This window comes from Rhinolophus sinicus, chromosome 3, assembly GCF_057876585.1.
Source record: "Rhinolophus sinicus isolate RSI-liver-muscle chromosome 3, RSI-T2T, whole genome shotgun sequence".
NCBI lineage: Eukaryota > Metazoa > Chordata > Mammalia > Chiroptera > Rhinolophidae > Rhinolophus > Rhinolophus sinicus.
Genome location: NC_142503.1, coordinates 4,695,103 through 4,718,144, shown reverse-complemented (window position 1 = coordinate 4,718,144; position 23,042 = coordinate 4,695,103). Strand labels below are relative to the sequence as shown.

General features: G+C 43.1%; 1 protein-coding gene across 1 annotated transcript in view; it reads right to left on the bottom strand.

Annotated features, from left to right (window-relative positions):
- ADCY2 (adenylate cyclase 2) overlaps nucleotides 1–23,042 on the bottom strand; it is a 348,725-nt gene that overhangs the window by 223,025 nt on the left and 102,658 nt on the right. The window contains exon 3 of the mRNA XM_074329098.2: nucleotides 14,246–14,407. Within this exon, the coding sequence (XP_074185199.1) occupies nucleotides 14,246–14,407 (162 nt within the window). The remainder of the gene's footprint in view (nucleotides 1–14,245; nucleotides 14,408–23,042) is intronic.

The window sequence follows — 23,042 nt, the reverse complement described above, 5'->3', positions numbered from 1 at the left end:
CATGTGTTCTCATCAGGCCTTCAATAAATGGGAAAGCGTTTTGTCTTTTCCTGAATATGTTTTCACTTTACAAGTCTTGCATTTCACACCATCTGCTAATCTGGTAACTTCTCAGTCTGCCTGCCAGTCAGCTCAAATTTTATTTTTAGATGCCAGCTTCGGGCTGACCATGACAACTCGGCAGGCTACCTTTTCAGACATTGTAAACAAAATCTCTTAATGGTCCTTTTAGACTTCATGAGAGTGGACTGTGTCAGAAGCTGAAATTTCTGAGAATCACTTGGTGGTTATTTATGAACAAAGAAACAAAACAACTGCACATGGAAAAGGATCAAATAACTGATGTTTATATAACTGTATCATGCACACTGGTCAGGATGGTTGACTATAAGCAGGCAATCGGATGTGAAACACATCAGGGGAAATTCTCAGCAAAGACAGCAAAACCTGACAGCTGAAAAGCAGATTGCTGAGAAGACCCCAAAGGACAGGATGAAAATCCTTATGTGCCTTTTCTCCTAAGAAGGTTCTAATCTTCCCTTGTTCCCTCCCTCAATTTGGACTGAATAAAAGGAAGGGAAGAGAGGCAGGAGACCAGGGGGAGCATTACGCATCCACAGTCCTTTAGTAAAATGTGCAGTTTCATTTCAGCAACAGCTGTCTGTCTTCCGAAAGCAGCCCCAGCCAGGACAAGCGCCTTGAGAAGTGACAATCAGCGGATCCTGGAACATTTTCACTCTGCCCTCCGGAGGCCCTTTGGGGGAGCATTTAGCTGTACCCCACAAGCTGAAAAATGAGCAGTGTGTGGGCCTGAGTTTCCTGGCCAGCTACACAGTGTCAGCAAATGTAACTGTTACACGAAATCGGAAGCATCTGCTTAAAATCCAGTGAAGGGTGTTCAGACACACTCAGGGCGCAGTGGAAACCAGGGATGGAATAGGGAGAAAAACCCCAAGCTTTACAGCCAGAGTGGAGGCACTGCAACCAACTAAATAACATTAACGTCATGATCTCTAGGGATGTGACACAAATGAGGTCTGAAGAGGCTCATAGAATAACACAGCGGAGACTGATTTCAAAGAGAAAGGGCTGCTTTGGAAGTTGCAAATTATGCTTTTGAAAAATAACAAACTATATTTAGTTAACAGGATTTTAATAACAGACATTTATGGCTTTTGTGCAAGGATAAATGAGCCCAGTTAGGGTGAAAAGATTTCTAGTTATATCTTCGAGCAGGTACATGGCCACTGCCTGATGTCGTAAATAAAGTTTTATTAGAACACAGCCCCGTGCATTTGCTCGAGTGTTGTTCCTAGCAGCCTGGGTACTACAGCTGCAGAGCTGGGTAGCTGCCATTGAGACTCGATAGCCCCCAAATCCAAAAATGTTACTCTGTGGTCCTTCCCAGAAAGACGGTGGGCCCCTGTTGTAGACCATGCATCAGTCTTTCTCTGGGGCTCACGGTCTTACTCGCAGGCCCTGCCCCACGGTGACTGGGGTGACACAGTATCACTTTAAAGCAGCCTGTATGATCCAAACGCAGAATGTGCTGGTACAGGTGTCTAGACTACAGGGGATTATTAGGTATAGGTTCTATTACACAGGAAACAGTCATCCTCACCCCTTTCTCAATTGCTATGAATGCACATTTCTGGATCTCAGTGTCACTGGCAGGTCTATTCAGAGATGCTAAGATACTTGAGGATTTTTATTGCAGTCATTGTTTTAAATTATAGTCATTGCGGTAGCCCTTTGGAAACTACTGGAATGTAGCAGTTACTCAAAATATGTCTTATGACTAGATTAATGAACTCGCAATTGACATTAATTTAATAAGTTACTACCTAAATTTACAAAAACAATATTTATTAAAATCATAACCTGATTTGTAAAAATAATACAATTTAGTTAAACTTATTAAAGAAATTAGCTTTGAAAACTACTTTTTATACTCACCTCGCACACTACATAATGGCTTTCTACAGTTTTGTGCCTTTCACTGTTGATCTAATTGATATAATGTTACACTGGTTCCTGTAACGTTTTATGACTCATCCATTACCTGTTATAAAAAAATCACCATGGGGTAGTTTGCTGGATGAAGAGTATTTTCACCCATTTAAATGCCTCAGGAAAAGGCGCTCTCCTAACTTTAAAAGTTAATTATGTGTGTTACTGAAAAATAACAAAAAATAAGCTAGAGAGAGAGAGAAATAAAAACTCCAGACGGCTACGAGCTAATGAACAACTACCATTGACAGAATACTTAAAATGGAGCAAACACTCAGCTGGAATCGTATGTGCTCAATGCTGAATCCAATTCTATCACTGGTCTCCTCTGATAGATAAGTGACAGGTGGTCAGAGAACCTAAGTCACTCACTAAAATTCTTACAACCAATTCACGCACAACTGGGAATTGAACTCAAGGCTTTCTGTCTCTAAACTTAAAGCTTTTTTCATTACACATTATGCTGTCTTCGAAAGGGGGAAACATGTCATTTAGTTCTGGGCAATTCAGCAAAACATGTTTTACAAAAAAATTTAACTTCTGTTCTTGTTCCTACAGACGAAGTAGGCTTTCTTAGTTCTACAGGTTCGGATTCAAAAGAGTAGACACAGCGTGCGCACTAGTACGGACCTGGAGGAAAGGCAGAGCCCCTTCTACGAGGAGCTCCAGGCAGGGCTGGAGTCCGGGGGCAGCACCAGTGCACTCGGGGGAGGAACGTGACGACTGCATTGCCAGAGCCCAACGCAGGCTCCCGGGACAGGAGCCAGTTCAGTTTTATCCCATTTTCCTGCCCATGACAAATAAGCTAAACCCTTTAACTTCTCTTTCTATATCCTGTCTCCTCGTTCGTTGGTCATCTCTGTGTTTTTCTTCTGATTACTCTATAATACTACACATTTGAAGAGCTCAAAAAAGGATTTCAAATTCATGTGAGCCTCTGATTTATCTTGAAACCAACAGAATAGCATAAAGTTTCAAGGGTGTTGGAATTGTTGTCACTCTTCCTGATTCTCTTCAGAGGACCCCACTACCTCACCTACTTCACATTCAGCTGTCACACTCAGAGAAGGTGCAACAGGGAAGAACCGTCCATTATTCCCCGCCTTTGGTGATATCGAGGGCACCTGGAGGCTTACAATGTCCCTATGTTTGGCCAAGCTTATGCGTGCCCATTCACTCAGTCCCTCGTGGGTTTATTCATGCATGCATCCATTTAACATTGTGTACCCTCGGCGCTGGGACAAATACAAATATTGAAAAGCTCTGTTCCCTGTCACAGATCTCAGTAGCTCATCTCAAGGTCCAGGGAGTGCGTGGCAGGAGGACATATAGATAAATGAAATGCTGAAATACGATGTGATGATTCCAGTAGAAAATAATAAAAAAGGGGCAGGTGCAGTGGAGCACGGGGCGTGGGGTGGAAGGTTCCCATCCCTCCAACCCTCTTCTCCGTATCACTGATTCCCCACTGGTCACTGTGGCCTGAGGACACTGACCCCTTCACCACCCTAGCTCTGCTTCTGATCTACTCAGGTCTGTCTCCTGGTAACAAATTGGAAGGGGAAAGGAAAGTGGGAATGCTCCAGAATTGCACCTAAGACTTTGCAGCATGAGCCCCTTAAACAATGCTGGGACTCAGTCCTGTTACACTTTTAGAAAATCAGATAAACCAACTGCTATTGGCCGAACTGTTGGAGCCCTAACCCCCAATGTGACTACGTGACTGTATTTGGAGTAAGAGAGCAACTAAGGTTAAGTGAGGTCATAGGGGTGGAACCTGATCCAGGAGGATCATTGTCCTTAAAATAAGAAGCACCACAGCATGTGCATGTGTCCCCTCTCTCTCCCTCTCTCACCCTGCCCCCCTCTTCCCCTCCTTCCCTCCCTCCTCCACCATGTGAGGACACAATGAGAAGGCAGCTATCTGCAACCCAGCAAGAGCGCTCTCACCTGAACTGGGCCATCCTGGCTGGCAGCCGGATCTCAGACTTCCAGCCTCCAGAATTGTGAGAAAATAAATTTATCTTGTTTAATCCACTGTGTCTATGGAATTTTGTTATGGCAACCTGTGCTACCAATATGCCAACCTATTTAATAAAACTCTGTTTAGTCTGTTCATCTGTTCTTTCCTTCTTCCCCTTCCCATTCTTGGTCAATAACTTGACCTAGAATTTGAGACTCAGACACGGCACAGGAGGTGAAATTGTAAGAAACCAAGATAATGGTTAAAGACTAAATATTTCCAGTTTGACACATAAAAATAACAATTCTTCTTTACCTGGAAATTATCCGGAACACCAAATGACCTGAGATTTACACATGTAATTTATATTTTCAACAAAATTAGGAGATCAGTAGAAACTCCAGACTCCAAAGTGAGTGTAAGGGCTACCGAATGCAAGCAGACCTAGTGGTAAGAAGCCGAGACAAGACTTTGTAGAGAACCCTCATGGAGGCGGCTGTAGACATAAGAAAGGAAAAGGAGCGGTACCTCTCCAAGCTGAGGGGTCCACCCAGACGTGTGGAAGCCAAGTCCCTGGCTTACAACTGAGTGAATGTTGGGGGGAGCCCTCCTGGATTCAGGATGTCCAGGAGTCTGGGCTCCAGAAGGAAGAACTTCACCAGGCATATCGCTGGAAGCAGGCACATGCCGTGGCATGAAGGTTCTCTTAGCATCTGCACTGGCTATGGGGGAACAGAACTGCTTGAGTGTCATTTAACACAGAGATTTACCCTCCACAAGTGCTCAGTAAGTGCTAATGCTAATGATGAGATAACTGACTACTACTAGTAGTAGTAGCATATAGTTCATATTAAAAGGGTACTCTGGAAAAAAAAAATTAAGCCCAAAGTATTAATAGAACATCAAAGCCCAGTAAAGTTTCTGGACTTCAAAAGTAAAGGAGCCCATTGGGCAACCAGGCAGAAAGATTAATTCTGTTGTAAGGCAAAAGAAAAATGGGGGCTGGCCTTAGATTACCAAACAATGACCTCAATAAGCTCTAAAAAGTAGAAAGAACATAGACAATTCTCTAATTTTAATGTAAAAACAACAACAAAAAGCTAATAATAAAAACAGAAAAGAAAAAAATCACCTAAAAATAAAATGATGACGACAAAAGTTTCTCTTGTGTCAAAAAAGAAATTCAAACCCAGTAAATTATCTAGAAAATAAGAATGATGAGCACATATAATGACTAGAGCTAAGACAGGATTTAAAGGAAAATTTATGGCCTTCAGTACTTACATAAATAAATAAGAAAAAAGAATAAATGGATTAAGCATCTAACACTAGATGTTACAAATAAAAAGCCAAACAAAAAATATACATAAAAAAATTGAAGAAAAAAAATGAAATAAAAACTCAGAAAATCAATAAAAATAATATAAATATACCAAAACTCGTTCTTTGGAAAAAGAAAGTAATATAAACAAAACATTAACTAGGTGAATCCGGAATTAAGAGAAAGGACAAATCCCAAGAATAAGATAATAACCAGGGAGAAGTAAACCCAAGTACAGAGATATTTGGAACCATGTAAAGAGATTTCTCAACACTAGGAAATAGAGTTGGATGAAAGAGAATGTATCTATAAGAAAATACCTTTGACAAAAACAAACTCCAGAAGAGAAAGTAATCTCATCAGGATAATTTCCACAGGAAAAAAGGGAATGGCACCTAATTTAATGGCACGCATGTGAACATTTGAGGTGACAAGTGCTCATACATGAGTGGAGCACAGAACCACCCGTGGCCCTCTGCCAGTGCTGCCTGTTTGCTCTCTTGTCATCAAAACTGACACAAATTCCTTCATAAGTTATTGGTTAAAGGCATCAAGCAGCAAATTAGATAAAAACACAACATGACCTACTCAGTTAATCCCAGAAATTCAAGAACTGTTAAATAATACAAAAGGGAAGATAATCATACAATCTTGCCCATGGGTGATTAAAAAAAAAAAAAAAAAAGTCTTTTGATACAGTTTAAGATCCGTTCTTTAAAGAAAAAAAAAGAAAGGAAAACCTCTAAACAGGAATAGATGGCTACTTCCTTCAAATTATACAGTTTATTGCCCTCTAGGTGATAGTTTTGTTGAAACCAGGGTGAATCCCCAGGTTTCCTCAGTCCAAATTCTTGCTGTTTTGCTTTATTTTCTTATGTGTTACCATGGATATCGTCTAAGGAGGTATCTTCCTATGTTGTGCACCACAGAGCTCAGTAATACCTGAGCAGACAAGAGATGGGGAGCCCCACAGAGTCTCTGATCAGGGAGAATATATGACGAGACCGCAGTGACCCATGGTGGCAGAAGGGTGGCACCATAGTCCAGCTGCGGCTGTTGGTATCTGCAGTGGGTTCAATAGAAGACCCCAAAGTTATGTCCACTGGGAACCTGAGAATATGACCTTTTGGGGGGATGAGGGTCTCTGCAGGTGAAATTAAGTTAAGGATGTTGCTATGAGATCATTCCAGATTCAGAGTGGGCTCTGAAAATAATGGCCAGTGTCTTTATAAAAGAGAGGGGAGGAGATGTGGAGACACAAAGAGAAGAAGGTCATGTGAAGGTGGAGGCACAGACTGAAGTTCTAAAGCCGCAAGCCAAGGAGTGCTGGCAACAACTGAAATCTAGGAGAGAGGCTGAACGCATTCTCCCTCAGCCTCCAAAGGGAACCCACTCTGCCAACACCTTGGTTTTGGTTTCTGTGAGAGAATAAATTTTGCAGTTTTGAAAACAACTGCTGTTGTTTTAAACACCCACATTAGTGGTAATTTGTCACTACAGTCCCAGGAAACCAACACAGCATCTCAGCCGGGGTGTGGTAGGAAGGATGCAGAGAGATGGAGCTGTAGAGGGACATGTCCCCATGACCACAAAACTGGGACACAGGGTGGTCAGATCTATCCTATCAAGGCACCATGTGGCTGGTCTGAATGAGCTTGGCTGGGAAACAGCACTGGGCTTCTGCAGGGAAAAAGACACTCCAGAGAAAGGGTGGGACAAGGGTCCAAGACGTCCTGCCATCAAGTGACCCCAGAAGTGTCTCCTCTTTAATTTATCCTTCTCACTCCTGACAAAAAATGAGCTGTCTCAAAGTTCCCAAAACCAGACATTGTTAACCTACAGGAGCTCAGATCCTCAAGCATTAGTAAAACTTCCCAACTCCACGCACTAGTGGAGTGTGGGATTCTAGTACGTCACCAGGATTACGCTCACTGCCCTGAGACTGGGTAGAGCATATTGCAGGATGGTCAATCACACCAGACCTAGACCCTGAGGGTGTTACACATCCAATTCCTGCCCTACTCAACTCCACAGCCATCTGGACTTCAATTATTAACATACCCCTCCCCAAGTATTTTTATGTCCCACTTCTCTTAGCTCCTGTAAAGCCACTTACACTTAGTAAAGTGCCTGACTGCTGCTGCTGTCTACATTGAGGGCTGCAGAGCAGCCCAGCCTGATAACCGGTCTCAGTACATGTGAATTCCTGTAATCAGCACCAAGGCCAGCAACAACTGTGGGCAGCTGGTGTTACCCTTGCCATTTTACAGATGAGAAAACTGACGAAACTAGAGAATTGGTCCCAGTTCATGCAATGTACCCGTTTGGTTCTCCAGGAAGCACATTCTAAAACACAGTTCACTGTTTATTGTGGAGTGGCCATTGGCTCACTGCCCATGGGGAGGGAAGGAAGCTGGACAGGTCGGAAGGAGACACTGAGCTGTGATGCAGACCTGACAGCTTCGGACAAAAGCACAGGAGCTTCAGAGCTGAAATGTCCCGTCAGAGTTGTTCTGCACTGGACCAAAATGGGTAGAACATTGAATCAATCTGTAATAATACATCGTATTTGATGGAAATCCATTGCTTTGAACAAACAGAGGGCACAGAGTACAGCAGAGAGACTCAAGAAGAGGATGGACGCAGCTGATGGACCATCATCTCTTATTTTTCAAGAACTTTTTCATGCTCCTTTCATCAAATTCCAAGACTAAACTCATGGTCTGATAGGGTTTTCCTTTATCTCTGATCCTTCGAGTCTTTCCCCCGAATAGCCTCACAAATGTTGGAAAACAAACCTAGGTCTCAGTCCAACATTATAGTAAAATACTTAATTGCCAATATGAAAGGTCTCTGTCTCAGACATGCTCATAGTTTCATTCTAGAAATTTCCAGAGCATTTTTGAAGTGATTTGATGCCCTGCAGGAACATGCGAATGTTTGTTGTTGTTCACTTGCCCAACCAAACTCTCTCTGGTGGGTGATGGTGCAAAGGTCCTGCCATTTTGAGCAGAAAAGGGTTTATCTGTTGGGCTGGAGGAAGGAGAAGGAAGGAGAAAGGACCGTAGGACTGTGGGGAGCATTGAGGTTTGCTTTAGGGTTTGGTTTCATTAGGCACATTCCTGTTTTTACCTCTTCATGCTTACCCCCACTCCTTCCAAATCATTACGTCGTTGGAACAGATAAAGGATAGCTTTGCTGAAACAGCACATGGACCATGATCGATAACCGGGTGCTACCCAGAATGAACAGTGGTGTAGTCTTGTTTTCCCCCCTCGTGGAAAACACTAATATCCTGTTATTCTCTGAAGACAAAGCAGGAACAGAGGTCCACATTCCTAACAATTAGTCTCTTCCACAGCCAGAAATTGGACAGCTGGCAACCTGCTGTTTTTCCTTTCAGCTTCTCAGATTAGATCCTAAATGCAATTTAATTCCAGACTCCAATATACAGTTCCTGAATTATACCGAAAAAGAAGCAGTTATGTAACAAATCTGCATCACTACTGATTACACACTTGCCAAAGAAAATGGGCTATATTTCCTATTTTAGGTCTAATCTAAAAATTTTTCAAATTATTTCACAACTTAAAGATATTAAAAGTATCCACCATGTAAAGGAATCCTATAAAATGTCTGTAAAATATGAGTAATCCTGTTAGGAAATCAATAAGCACTCCTCAGCTTATCATGTACAATAAGTACAGATTCTCACAGAGCTGGCTGCTTCAGGAAATCTATATTCAAATCCCCTCCTCCATCATGGGAAAATAAAAGACGTATGAAGTGCAAACTCAGAATGTGTTCTAAATACCAAGGAAATAAAAACGTACGAAGAGTTAAGTCAGTTTCAGAAACAAAAATGCAGCTGTGACATATAAACAGGAATATCTGAAAATTCCTTGAGGATGGTTCGGCTTCCTGCTGACAGCGATGCAGATCCACAGAAGTTTAGCAAATGAGAACAGACCGGACATCTATTTAATAAGAAGTAAATACTGCAAAACACAGGCTGCAGGCAGGACCAAGCTACTGATCCGTGGACCCACTGCCTCGGTGTGGGAGGCAAGACCCCTGGCCAGCTTCCTTATCTTGTCTAAAGGGCGGCTTGACTACCACCTGAAAGGCTCAGAGAGGCGGCCCCAGGAGGCGGAGGGCTCACTGTGGTTTCTGAGCCTCAGTTTCCCTGTGCCTTGATGCAATCCTAAGCAGAAAAGGCTCCTGGCTGCTCTCGTGGACCTTTCCGTCAGATGCCCGTGCTGCTGCTCAGACAAGCAAGCTTCTCATTTTCTAGTTAATCCGGATGGCTGAGGGCTTTGCCTGCTTCTGCTGAGGTTCTGATAAATAAAATATTCTAGCACAGACAATGTGAAACTGCCTTTCATTTAGTCTCCTGATACTTAAATAGTTTGTCCCCTTTGTTATTAAGGGATTCCGGATTCCCTTCATAGTCCCAGATTCCAGAAAAACGTTTCTTCAAAACCCAGTGAGCAAAACAAAGATGGGAAAGAATGAGAAGGAAAGTTGCTGAAACCGGTACAAAGGGAATCACAGAGAGTAACTGGAGAGAATCTTCTTTTCCACAAATAAACTCTGTTCAAAACGCATTCCTTCCCTTCTTCTTCTTTGCCTTTCTTGTCTTTTTTTTTTTTGTTGTTGTTGTTGTTGTTGTTTTCCTACCAAAGAACTCAGCGCTCAGCCATCAGCACAGCAAGGAAACATCTGCACCCACAGGGGGTGGGGGAACTCGTCCCCATCCCCTGAATTCGCCCAAAGTGACAAAGCTGGGCTGGGTGCCAGAAGTGTCGACAGAGGGGAAAGTCAAGCACCAGGGACAGAGTCTGAGCTAAGGGAGGGTGACACCCTCACATGCAAGGGGTGCCAGAGCCCCAGCTGGGGGAGGAGACACCCTTAATGGACATGTGGACGGGGCATCAGAGCCCCAGGTGGGGGGCACCCTCACCTGCAAGGGGTGTCAGAGCTCGAGCTGAGGGAGGGGGGTGTGGTTGGGGGGAGGGGAGAGGAAACTGAGTCAAGTGAGGAGGCACCATGTGGATGGAGGCGGTGGCATATGAGCCAGGAGACTAATCACACATAGGCATTCATCAAATAAGTCAATATATTAAGGATCAAGGGGGCTAATTCTTTTCACTATCGGTCAAGGCAGCCATAATGGAAAGGGAGAAACTGGCCTGAAACCTACGGTGACTTAAAAATAGAGCTACTGGTGCGAAACCTTGTGTTTAATAAATCAGTATCTATAGAAACAAATGCAGATGTAAATGTGTGTGGGCCTGGCCTTGGTGACAACCCAGTGACAAGACACAAAGCCCAGATCCTGCTCCTGGATGCCATTCCTCACTGAAAAGAACCCGGGCTCCTTGGAGAGATGACTGAGTTTAAGGCCGAGGCAGGAAACGCACAAGATGGACCTGACACATCGGGTTGTGCCAGGAAGTAAGGACAGGGACATGTCAAAAAGTCAGTGACGCCAGCTTGAGGGGATCCACTGGACAAATCTGAGGCCATATGGACAACAAAGCAAACAGTGAATAACCTGTTGAATAGAATAGGGAAACACAAAACCATGTAGCTATAAATAAGTAAATAAAATAGCATATTTGCCTCACTTCAAAGTACCTCTGCACAAATACGTATTAATTAGAAAGAGGAAAAGGGCCCCTTGAAAGCGGAAGTGCCTGGTGGACAGCAGCATAACACAATGACCACTGTAAGTCACGAGACAAAGTGGACTTATGTACCCTGATGGAACGAGATGCAGGCGCACCGCGACGTCTGTGGTTCCTGCCAAAGATATGTAACCTCAGCCTCTTTGGGAGGACACATCAAACACCCCAAACTGAAGGCCACTTACAAAACAACTGGCCTGCAATCTTCAAAGGTGTTAAGATCATGAAAGCCAAAGGAAGACGAAGGAATTGTTCCAGACTGGAAGAGACGAAAGAGACTTGAGAACACAGCGCAAGGTGTGACTCTTCCCTCAGTCCTTTGCTCAAAGGACATTGACGGGAAATCTGGAGGAACTGGAATGGCAGTAACGGAGCAATGTGAATGTCCCGATTTGGAGAGTTTCGCTCTGGTTACGCAGAGGAATGGAACTGTAGGAAATATACGTGAAAGCATTTGGTTGATGGAACATCCATCAAGCTGGCAACCTGCCTTGAAATGGTTTAGGAACGAAAACTTCTCTGTATTGGATTTACAATAGATTGGTAGGTCTGGGATCATTTCAAATTAAAAGAAAGAAATGTATTAGGAATTATACTTTGTGTTCAAATGTGTTAGGAAATATCATCCATAATTTCCAGTTAATAACTACATTCCTCAATTCGGTGATATATGAGTGTCCCGGCTAAGAGTGAATTCTACTTCAGGACAAATGCTGGTAAAATGAATTTCCTGAAAATGACAAACACTGATACTCAACATGGATGGGGACTAGGGTTTGCTATTAAGTCAGTATTTTGGTTCATAGATAAGTGCTGCATCCTATCAGTGGATTGCCAGTGTTCAAAAAATAAAACGAAACAAAAATTATAAATCTTGTTCCATGTTAAATAAAATGCACTCTACCTTTATTGGTTTAGAAGCCACTGTGATGTTTATCATCGCTGATGGGCAACCCTTCTCTTTCTGTTAGATCGATATACCTTATTTTAAGTAGTTTTGCTTTAATCAGGTACACCACAGCAATACAGCCACCCAATCTGTGGCATTCTGACTTATATACACTTGTCATTAAAAGAATTCAATAAAGTGTTTTTCTCACATCACAAACCAGTATTATATTTATAGGCCCAGCCCTTTTCTTCTTTAGTTTGATGTTTACCTAGGAACCTTCCCTGTTAAATCTACGGGCATATTTTGTTCTTCCCCGGCTCTTGGAGTCCTTGAGAAATTATTTCTGAAAGGATGGAAAACTGATCTTATGTTCTTCTATTCCTTTCAATGTTATTCTTATACAAAATACTATGGAACGAAGAATTTTTGTTCTTTTTGCTATTCCAGAATTATTTTATATCTGGCTGTCCACTGACAAGTATTTTTCTGTGCTGGTTTTAGAAATTGCGTAAATAAAAATTTAAGATTACATTCTCCCCCCCGCTTTTGTTTTCTTTTACCAATAAAATGTAATGGAAGTGCTTAAAAAAACAACAAACAAACAAACAAAAACTCGATACAGTACTTGATGACCTAGAATATGCCAGGCTCTTTGCAAAGCACTTACATTTTACTTCTTTTTCTAAATCCCATTTGATCCTTATAGGCAGGTATTATAATCCTCATCTCCCGGATATTTTTCTATTACATTTGCCCCAGCAGGCACTTTATTGATTTGTGAAGGTGCACAAAAGTTAGGTACAAAATGTGGAAGGGATGCATTCCAGGGTCCCCCAAACCAAGAAGGTGCTGACAGCCGTGAGACACGTTTGAGTACCTGTTGCTGTGTGAGACCACTTTCCTGCAGTGATTTCATAATGTCGAGTGGTGGAAACACCCACTGCCTGGCCCTGCATGAGATTCCCTCTGGCTGAGCTTAATGGCCCCGCAAAACAGAAGGTGAAAGAGTGGAATTTATGGGAGAACAGAGCCTCCTCAGGGGAGGCTCTGACATGCAGGAAAAGGAAATAAATCCTTGGGCAGAGCTCATGTGAAAAGGAACACTTCTCCCACCTCTTCCCAGCCACAGCTGGATTATTTCTTTTAGTAAAACACCCACCTTCACTCTTTCATCTGATCAGTTACTGAGTGGCCTTCATCTGTGTCTAGGTGTACACGTTCCTGGCATGTCTGCTCGGTCACAGGGGACGCACGGGAGACAAACATGGCTTTCCCGTGCTTCCTGGGAGAGGATGCTTCTTAGTACATTTCGAACAAGTCAGTGTGAAACTGGAGCCCATGGTGCCAAACCAGGGCCATGGCCTTCACAGGCAGCCAGTGCCACGAGATACAGGCCCTTCAGGCTGCTCTGTGAACGTTGTATTACACGTATGCGCGAGGAGACGAATATTAAGAAAAGAGATCACTAGAAACTTTCCAGCCAAGAGAGATCACTACAGACCCAAGGGTCAGCCTCCAGGTGTATTTCACGTTCCCAAACAAAACACTCCATCAAGCACATGACAAACTAGTTTCTCAGGCACCACAGGGCACAGGTGACCCATATCCACAATCCCCTTTCCAACCACAGTGTTGTTTGTCACCAGTTCCCTCAGCCCATTGCATTTTACACCAGAGCTGCATTTCTTACGTTTGGTTCTGAGAGACTAAAATAAAACACGTTTCTTTACAGGTAAAAAAGAGACTGTTAGGAATAATATGAAACCCCTGACCCTCGTGCTTACAGATGCACACGACAGAACATCAAATCGCTGTTCAAATGCTTCTAATTAAATGGGATGGCTTCTTTGAAATACCACTTATTAGTAAAAACAAGTTTGCTGTCACAGCATTTTAAATATATATACATTTTTTAAATATAAATGGACCTACCAGATGATTAAAAATGGAGAAATCTTTTGTCTTCTGTAAAGAGGGGTTTTTGGATATCAAAGTAGAGAGAGATGGGGAATTATGAATTTAATTTATAACCTATTCACTCTAAAAATAAGAGCGCTGAATTATAATGTATAATGAGAACAGCTTTTAACCATTAAAATCACACCACCAGTCAGCAATCAGTGAAATGGAATCACCATTTCCAGTTTCCGCTGTTGCTAATTGCTAAGTGAGTGTTGACTCCACTGATGGAGGGGTGTGTGTGTGTGTGTGTGTGTGTGTGTGTGTGTGTGGCCGCCACCCTTTAGCAATAGCCCGAGTCAAGGGCAGAGAAGAACAGAACTTGAGCAGCTGCCAGGTACCAACAGTCCCCCCCTGAGCAGGCGCGTGGCACCTCACACAGCCCCAACAAGATGTGCGAAGTCACCCACCTGCCAGACCAGGTGCTCCTTGGCCCCCGGCGTTGCAGACAGGCAGACACTCAGCACGATGGTGTGGGAGGAGGAGGTGAGCACGCTGGCAATGATGGCGTCTCGCATGTTGAAGGGCAGCATGGTGTACACCACGAAGATGATGAACAGGAAGAACGACACCTGCAGGCAGAGGAGAAGGGTTGCAAGAGTCACAGAGAGTCCCATTTCCAAGGGGGAAAATTAAAGGCTGCAGAGAACACTAGGCACCGCACACATTTAAGAAATAATAATACTGTGACAACACAAGACAGCATGTGCAGACAAATCCACTGGGTTAGGGTAAAGGACCGACTGTTGTGATGGAGAAAAACTGTTCTACTTCAAAAGGTGGGGATTTCCAGCTTTGGTATCCACACCGTTACAGACAGTAGGATGATGGCGGCAGTTCGTGGGTATGGATGCAAAGCTGGTCCTCAGCACTCAGAGTTGGCGAGCTGAGCTTTAGAATGCCCGTTAAGTTATCTATGAAATGGTTTTGTGAGATCCAGGGAGGGTGGACAGGTGTTGTCTGGGGGAGTTAGTGAAAGGAGATAGATGCAAAGAGCATGGACATGTGACAAACAGAATAAAACAGCTTAGAGATGGTTCAGTGATGGGCAGTTTCTCAAAGAGTTAAATGTCGAATGACCGCATGACCCAGCAATTCCATTCCTGAGCATATGTCCTAAATAACTGAAAACAGGTATTCAAACAAATACTTGTACACACATGGTTGCAACAGCATTATGCAACAGCCACAAGATGGAAACACGAACATCCAACATCGCATGAAAGATAAATGGCAAGCAGTAGGTCCATACAATGGAATACTACTCGGCCATGAAAAGGAGTGATGTACTGATACTTGCTGTAATCTGGATAAACCTCAAAAATGTTATGCTACATGATCAAAGCTAGGACAAAAGACCCCACAGTGCATGATTCTATTGCATGACTTATCCACAATGAGTAAATTTACAGAGACAGAAAGCAGATTGGTGGTTTCCAGGGGCTGGGGAAGAGGGACATGGGAAGTAACTGCTTCATAGGAACAGAGTTTCCTTTTGGGGTGACGACAAATATTTTGGAACTAGAGGGAGGTCAGAGTTGCACAGCATTGTGGATGTATTAAATGCCACTAAATTCTTCCCTTTGAAATGGCTAATTTCTGTCTGTTGTCATGCAGCTGCCTGCCCATCTGTCCCCTCGTGCCTATCCCTAAAAAGAAAGAAGAGCCAGTAAGACTGTTCCTTTCAGGGACATTGCTTCACCTTTATGCCATCTCCTTGTTTGGCCCCAAAGGATGGCTGGCTAGCCAATGACAGGTAAGATTCCTCAAGAAAGGGACGACCTAAGACAGGCACAGTCGTGTGGGGACCACCAGGAGAACTCACGGAGTTGACAGAGGTGGGTACAGCCCCCCACCTTCCCCCGTCTAAGGAGAGCTTCTGCCTCTGTGGCTGTATTCCTTCCCACAACCTGCTTGGGAAGTGATAACGTCAGTTCTCCATGTCAGTAAGTTTTCCACATAAAGGTTTTGTCCCCTGGGGAGGTACAAACAATAATCATTTATACATCATGGGACTTTCGACAGGCAAGGGTGATTGGTCTGAACCAGTTTTCTGGTATCATGTATGAGACTCACAGACCGTAGTAAAAACAATGCTACTTCCTTGTGTGTACATCAATAAAAGCCACAAGGGGCCCGATTCAGGGCTCTCAGTCCTTTGAGGCTGTGAGACCCTTGGCCCCTGTTTCAAAACTTTCTTGATTTCTGTTTCTTTCTTAACCCTTCGCCGCCTCTTCTTGTTCTCTCACTGTCCGTGTTGCGCTGGACGCGATATATGTCATCCGAATGTCACTTCAAAAACATTAATATGAAACAACTTAGAGAAACTCTTGGAATGGGAAAGACAATGGCTTAGGAGGCAGTAAAACAGGCCGTTTTCACTACAAAGGAAGCGGAAGCAGAAGAACATCATCAAATGCATAAAAAGGTAATGAATCATGTGGGAAAAGAACTGAGGGCAGGGGAAATAGGGCAAGTGGCCTTGAGTGAGCTTTGCCACACAGCTCTTCACTGCACAAAAGGGGCTCAGGGAAGAGCCTGCCCACACTCACAGCACAGCCTGTGTTCCTTTAAGGAGTCCTGAGTCCCCAGACCATGGGAAAGACCAGGAGACACTGTATCCCCTGCTCCACTGGGAGCCAGGATGTGTATTCATGAGAACGACCCGGACAAGACTCTGCTCTGGGTGGATTTAAAGAGAGGGATTTAAAGAGAGTTCAAAACATGGGCATTGCCAGCTTTGGTATCCACACCGTTGCAGACTGATGTGAGCAGTTCATGGGTATGGACGCAGAGCTGGTCCTCAGCACTCAGGGTTGGCTAGCTGAGCTTTAGAACATTAAGTTATTTATGGGCGGACATCGGGCTTATCTTTCCTCCTTCAGAGTCATGGTGAGCTGTGCCACGTATTGCAATCAAAAAGCAGTTGTCTGTACAGATTGATGAGCAGCCTTCCTCAGCCTCGCGCTGTTGACATTTGGGCCTGGACAGTCCTGGGCGGTGGGCACCGTTCTGCGTGTCGGGAGACGGGTGGTGGCATACCTGGCTCCTGCCCACCAGATGCCAGGAGAACTCCACATTTAAAGATGTGACAACTGACAATGTCTCCAGACACTGTCGAATGTCTTCCAAGGGGTACATCACCTCTGGGTGAGAACCACTAAGCTACATAAAAAGTTTCTTTTAAGGATGAGAAAAACACCTGTTGTGTATTCATGGCTTATTGGAAAATTAAGTTTTCTTCAAAATCTCTTATATCCGGCAAATGTATAGGAAATGTTTTCAATTAAGATATTATTTCTACACATAGCATTTAGGCAAAATCTTTACAAGAGGTATTAAATGAATATTTTCAGGTATCAGAATTCACCACCAATTAATTCAAGAAAACCTCTATTTTACATTCTTTTTCTTCTAATATAAAAAACTTGAACATGTCTTTGTAATTATTGCAACTTTCAGACAGCTTAATTCTGGACAGCTTAAAACTCTAACATTATTTCAATTAAGACACACTTCTGCGAATAGTTTGAACTTTGAAATGGAAGCACACAGGAAGCTTATCTATGGGAACCAAACGGAGAACAGAGGTTCACTTTCCTGATCCTGTTAATCCTGTTGAGTGTTCCTTTTTAGATGTCAAAATGAATTTTTTAAAGGTCAATCAAGCAAGTCACAGTACGTTAAGTCTTGGATTTTAGTGGCAGCATTTTGGGAGCTCAGCTAGTGGTGCCCGGGCAGCATTCCACACGCTGGATGGGAAGGAGGAAAGTCAAGAGCAGTTGCACGTCCCACAGGGGAATGTTCTTTACTTCTTATTAATCCCAGAAGGCTCCATCTTTTTCCCCTTAGCCTGCTTTCCAAAGCAACTTCAAATAAGGCCATATGTAAAACCAAAATGCATTTGGCACATCTGAAGAACATGTGGGTAAAAAGTACCAAAAAGTCGAATGCAGTCGGGTGGGTTCCACCAGTTTCAAACCAAGAGCGTCTCCTTGATGCTCTTAAATCTCTTCCTCTTCCACGGCAACTCGATACTGCCCATGATGTCTCTGCCACCAAACAAACCAAATGCAAACCTTCGAGAATCACCTGTGACAATTCCCCTTCACGCCCACACTCAAAACCAATGTCTTCTTACTGTAGGACTGCAGCTTACTGCGACTGTCTGCCTGTCTCTCCATCTTATTTCCACCAGGTTGGCTCATTACCTTTCCGTTTGTTAGGAATTATGCTTCCATACCTTCTTTCACTCCTTCTTTCCATCCCCCAAAGTGTGTATCCTTCCTCAATCCTTCCTCGTTTTTGCCCATTCCAATTCATTCTCCATGATTCTGGTACTCGTGAGGACTCTACCAAATTTTCTAGCTTTCTTCCTCTGGGCACATGGTACAATTGCATGTCAGCATTTTCTTTTCTTTTCCTTTTTTTTTTTTCCCCAGGTAAGTCAGGCCACGCAACTTTCTTTGATGAATGAAGTGTGAGCAGAAGTGATATATTTCCTTTCTGGATGGAAACTTTCAAAGCTAGTGAACAACTTGCCAAGTCCACTTCGTTCTCTGACCATCATGGAAACGCATTGGAGCTTCTCTGCGCCTTGGTCTCAAGTGAGGAGCAGAGGCCCTCGGATGACCCACATGGTCCTGTGGTCATGCGAGTGAGCCACAAGCCTTTATGATGGTAAGCCCTTGGGTCCTGAAGCACACCTCAGATGGTCCTGAGGGATGGCAAGCGCATGTGCGCACATGTGCACACACACACGGAAACTTTCACTGATAGGATAAATAGAATGATTCTATATGCGTTACTCTACAATCTGCTTTTGTCCCTGAACTATGCGTTGGGCATCTTTCCAACTCTGTAGATGTGAATATACTATTTACCTTTTACCAGTTGCAAATATTCCATAGTGATGGAATGTTACTCCAGCATTTCCTTACTGATGACCCTTCAGGACACGCTAGGACTCTCTTACCCAACTGCTGCAGTCATGCTCTGGCTGACCTCCTTTCCTCCATCATTCTCCTCTCTCTACTCTAGCTAACATATGACTGCAAGATTTGGGATTCTGAATGCACAGGTCTAATTAGTTGCTTCCTTCGATGACCATTTCATCTGGCTTACCCCTGTGCTCTGAACACTTCTCTCAAAGAGCTCTTATGGTCACAGAGTAAAGCAGAAACCACGTGGTCTGGAGGAAACACTCCCCCAAATGACCTTTCTGTCCTTCTCCCTGCCTTGCTCTGGAAGCATCCTCTGCTCCGAGGATGGTCATCCCCATGCCTTCAGCTTCGGGTGTTCACCGTAGGCCTGGAAGTCCCCACTCTCAGAATGTTCTCTCTCCTTTTCTAGTCCTCTTCACCTGCTTTACTTGTTAACAGCAATTAGAGTTCTGGGTTTATTTGTTCCTACTCCCACACAGAGAAGCTCAATGACCTCTTGAGGGCTTGATTCACTCCACAGCCAAGACCCCAAAGCCTAGCACAGTACCTGACTCAGGGTAGGTGCTTCATACATTGTTGCTGTCTGCATGAAAAACTCTATTCTACGCCCCAGTATGACCCAAGTTATATCCACTCTATTAGCATCTAGTCACTAAATGCATCTCTAAAAATAGCCTGCCAGCCTCTTTGGTCCAATTAGCCTTGTCATTCACCATAGCCATGTTGAGTTTCAAATGATCATTTATCTATTTAGTAGACTAATTACATTCAAAAACGCAAATGAACAGACATTTGTCAGATGTCTATGGCAGGCAACAGCAAATACTAGACTAACGTGGAAAAAGCACCTGTTCTCAGGGCACCTTCTAGTTTGTCTGCCTCCAGGAGCCCTTATGCCCTATAAAAAAAGACTCTTCCAGGCGTCAAGCCAATGGTAATCTACAGAAGAAAAGGGTAACCCAGACTTAGGATGTTTATCTAGCAGCCAAGATTCCCCTGGCTACTCCTCTGCCATCAGCATCTTAGAGCTCAGCTCAGAGGGGCTGGTCCCTTTCAAACCCTGCACTCAACTCTCCCTTCACCCAGAATGTCAGCTGACAGGAAGTGTGCTCACTCTGCCTTTGCAAAACACAAGCTCTTCCCAAGGAGGCCACTTTTGAGAAGCTGATACAATGAAAACTCACCGGGCAAGAAGATGGAATTTAGTCACTGCTTTCTCACAGAGGAAGCTCTTTTACAGAGGAAAGCGCATCTTCTTCCTGGAAAGTGGTGACTCTTCCTTGGTGAGCAGAAAGCAAGGCTGCTTCCCTGGGATGAGAAGTCTCATTCTGGTCATGAGATCCTGAGCTGAATTTTTAAAAGCAGGATCAGAATTGTACAGTTGAACATGGATGCACTGAAGGGACCGTCCCTTCAGACATAGGCTGCAAAGGGCAGAGGACAGGGAGGGTGCTTCAATGACTTCATGGTTTCTTCAGAGTCTGATGTCAAGTGTATGCGTTTCTTGTGGCTGCTGTAACAAACTGCCACACACTTGATGGCTTAAGGCAACAGAAATTTATTCTCTTATAGTTCTGGAGGCTAAAAATTTGAAATCAAAGTGTCAGGAGGGTTGGTTCCTTCTGACGGCTCTGAGGAAATGTCAGCTGCATGCCTCCCTTCTAGCAGGTTCTGGTTGCTTCCAGCAATCCTGGGCATCCTTTGTCTTATAGCCGCATCACTCCAATCTCTGCCTCCATCTTCACATGGCCTTGCTCGCTGTGTGCCTGTGCCATCACGTGACCTTCTCCAGTCTGTGTGGCTCTGTCAAAATGCCCCTCTTCTAAGGACACCAGTCACTGGATGGAGGATCCATCCTACATCCAGTATGACCTCATCTTTACTAGTTACAAAAACCTATTTCCAAATAAGGTCACATTCACAGGTCAGGACTTTCACATATTGTTGGGAAAATGAGTTCAGCCCACAATATCAAGTTCACACTACAGCTCAAACCAGAATTTAGATCTCAAGTACTTTCTGCCCACTTCATATCCCACGTTCCATTTCCATGTCAGAGGTGAAAAATAAGTGTCCAGTATCAAGGTTATTTAAGTTATGAATCCAACAGAATTTATATACACACACACACAAACACACACACACTTCTGTAAATAGAAAATCACCACAAACTAGGAGAAGAGATGAGGTACAGCTAAACAAGAGGAACGGAAACAGTCCTGACGCAATAGTAGTGTGGTCTATCAGAGTCCCAGTCTTCTTTTTTTTTTTAATTTATTGGGGTGACAATTGTTAGTAAAATTACATAGATTTCAGGTGTACAATTCTGTATTACATCATCTATAAATCCCATTGTGTGTTCACCAGAGTCAGTTCTCTTTCCATCACCATATATTTGATCCCCCTTTACCCTCATCTCCCACCCCCCACTCCCTAACAGAGTCCCAGTCTTGACTTTGGCCTCTTGTGCAAAGCCAGGGCTTTTCCAGACTGGTTCACATTTGTTGCAGAGTTCAGTGACAAGCAAGAAAGTTCCAGACATGCCAGTAGCTTTAAAGCTTTAAAGATAGAGCTTCTGTTTTTTCCTTTCAAGTGGCACCTAAACTCTAATATCTTAAAGAGGCTTTGCTAGTCCACTTCTCCTGGAATGTATAAAAAAAGCATAATCAGCAAGACAATCGGGATTAGTTATATAAATTGCCAGAGTCCTGATGAGAAATTCATCAGAGAAATATCTTCTATTTTTGTTATGCTGATAACGTGAGGGGAAATAACACCCCAGTGAACATAATGGGAGTATTTTATGGCCCAAAGCACAGCTACTCAAATCATTTTTCTCTCCAACAAATCTCTGAGAAATCAGAAATATAGTATTTAAAGTAGTAGCTTAATTTTCAAAGACACAGATTTTACTAAAAACCTTAGAAATTATACCTTCCTAACTAAAATATAAAGTGTAGTTCTTTTAACATTATATCTCATTGTTGTTTTAGAATACAACTAGAAATGCCAAAATTTAGTAAAAATTGCCAAAGGAAAAGACAGAATTCTTGAATATATTTATCTGATTGAACATTCTGAAAGGTAAGTTCTAAATTCAAAATAAAAAATTTCCTTATGCGATGCGACTTCCATCTCAAAGGAGTGATGACTTTAAGAATATGTATACCATTTACGAATTCAGAGCACTTAAGTAACTTTCTGGAAACATAACTAGAAAGTTATTCAGCCAGAAATGTGCTTTACCTTTAAAAAAGAAAAAGCAACAACAAAATATGCAAAATGATATGTACCTTTTCACCTAGATCAGTATTTTCTTGTCTTGTTCCTTGATCGTGCTTTACATAAGAATTACTTTGAGTCACTATTACATTTATGAGTACAAATATCACAACTGTGTAAAACACTTCTTTTTTTTTAATTAGGAGACCTTCAGCACACCAATTTTTAGTACTAAACTATCTGCATATATTATAGTAACTTCTTTGAGATGTTTCTTTATGGTTACGCTTTTTTTCAAGTTTAACGCCTTCCCTTTCTCCTCTTTCTTTCCCCAGGTATTCCCAATGAGGAGGAATCTATACCTATCTGTAATATATATAAAATCTATATCTATATATCTCTCTACATCTCTATCCATATGTCTATCCATATCTATATCTGTCTATATGTGCATACACACATATATATACACATGCACACGTTATGTTTGTGTGTGTGTATGTACGTGCGTGTGTGTTACAGTCTTTGGTGAACCCACTGTAATTGCATCTAACACCAGCATTAGTGTTCAGTGAGAAGCCACCTTTTCCCAGGTCAAAGACAGCCTTAATCACAGAACAAATCAAGGGAAAGGATGGACTGTATCTCCAGCTTCTTATCTCCCTCACAGGAGCTCTAGATCCCTGACTCAGGTAGAACTCAGCCACAGTGCTAGTCATGGATGCTTCTAGATGCTTCTGGAGCTTTCTCAGGTTCCACTCCTTTTCAATCACACTGGCTGTCCCAGGCTTCATGGGACTTTACATGGGGCTGCAGGCTGAGTCCACTGGCTCAGTCCTAACACCTAATCCCCAATTTCACGCTCATGGACCATAATGGATTACACAGACACTACAGCCAAATTGTTGTTAATGTTATTTACAGGGCAGCGTTAGCAGAGGCTGGATTGTCAAACAGGCCAGGGGTATGTGGGTGCAAATCTCATTATGGATATTTCATCTCCCCAATCTTGAACTCTTGTCATTCTTGTACTCTTCCCCAT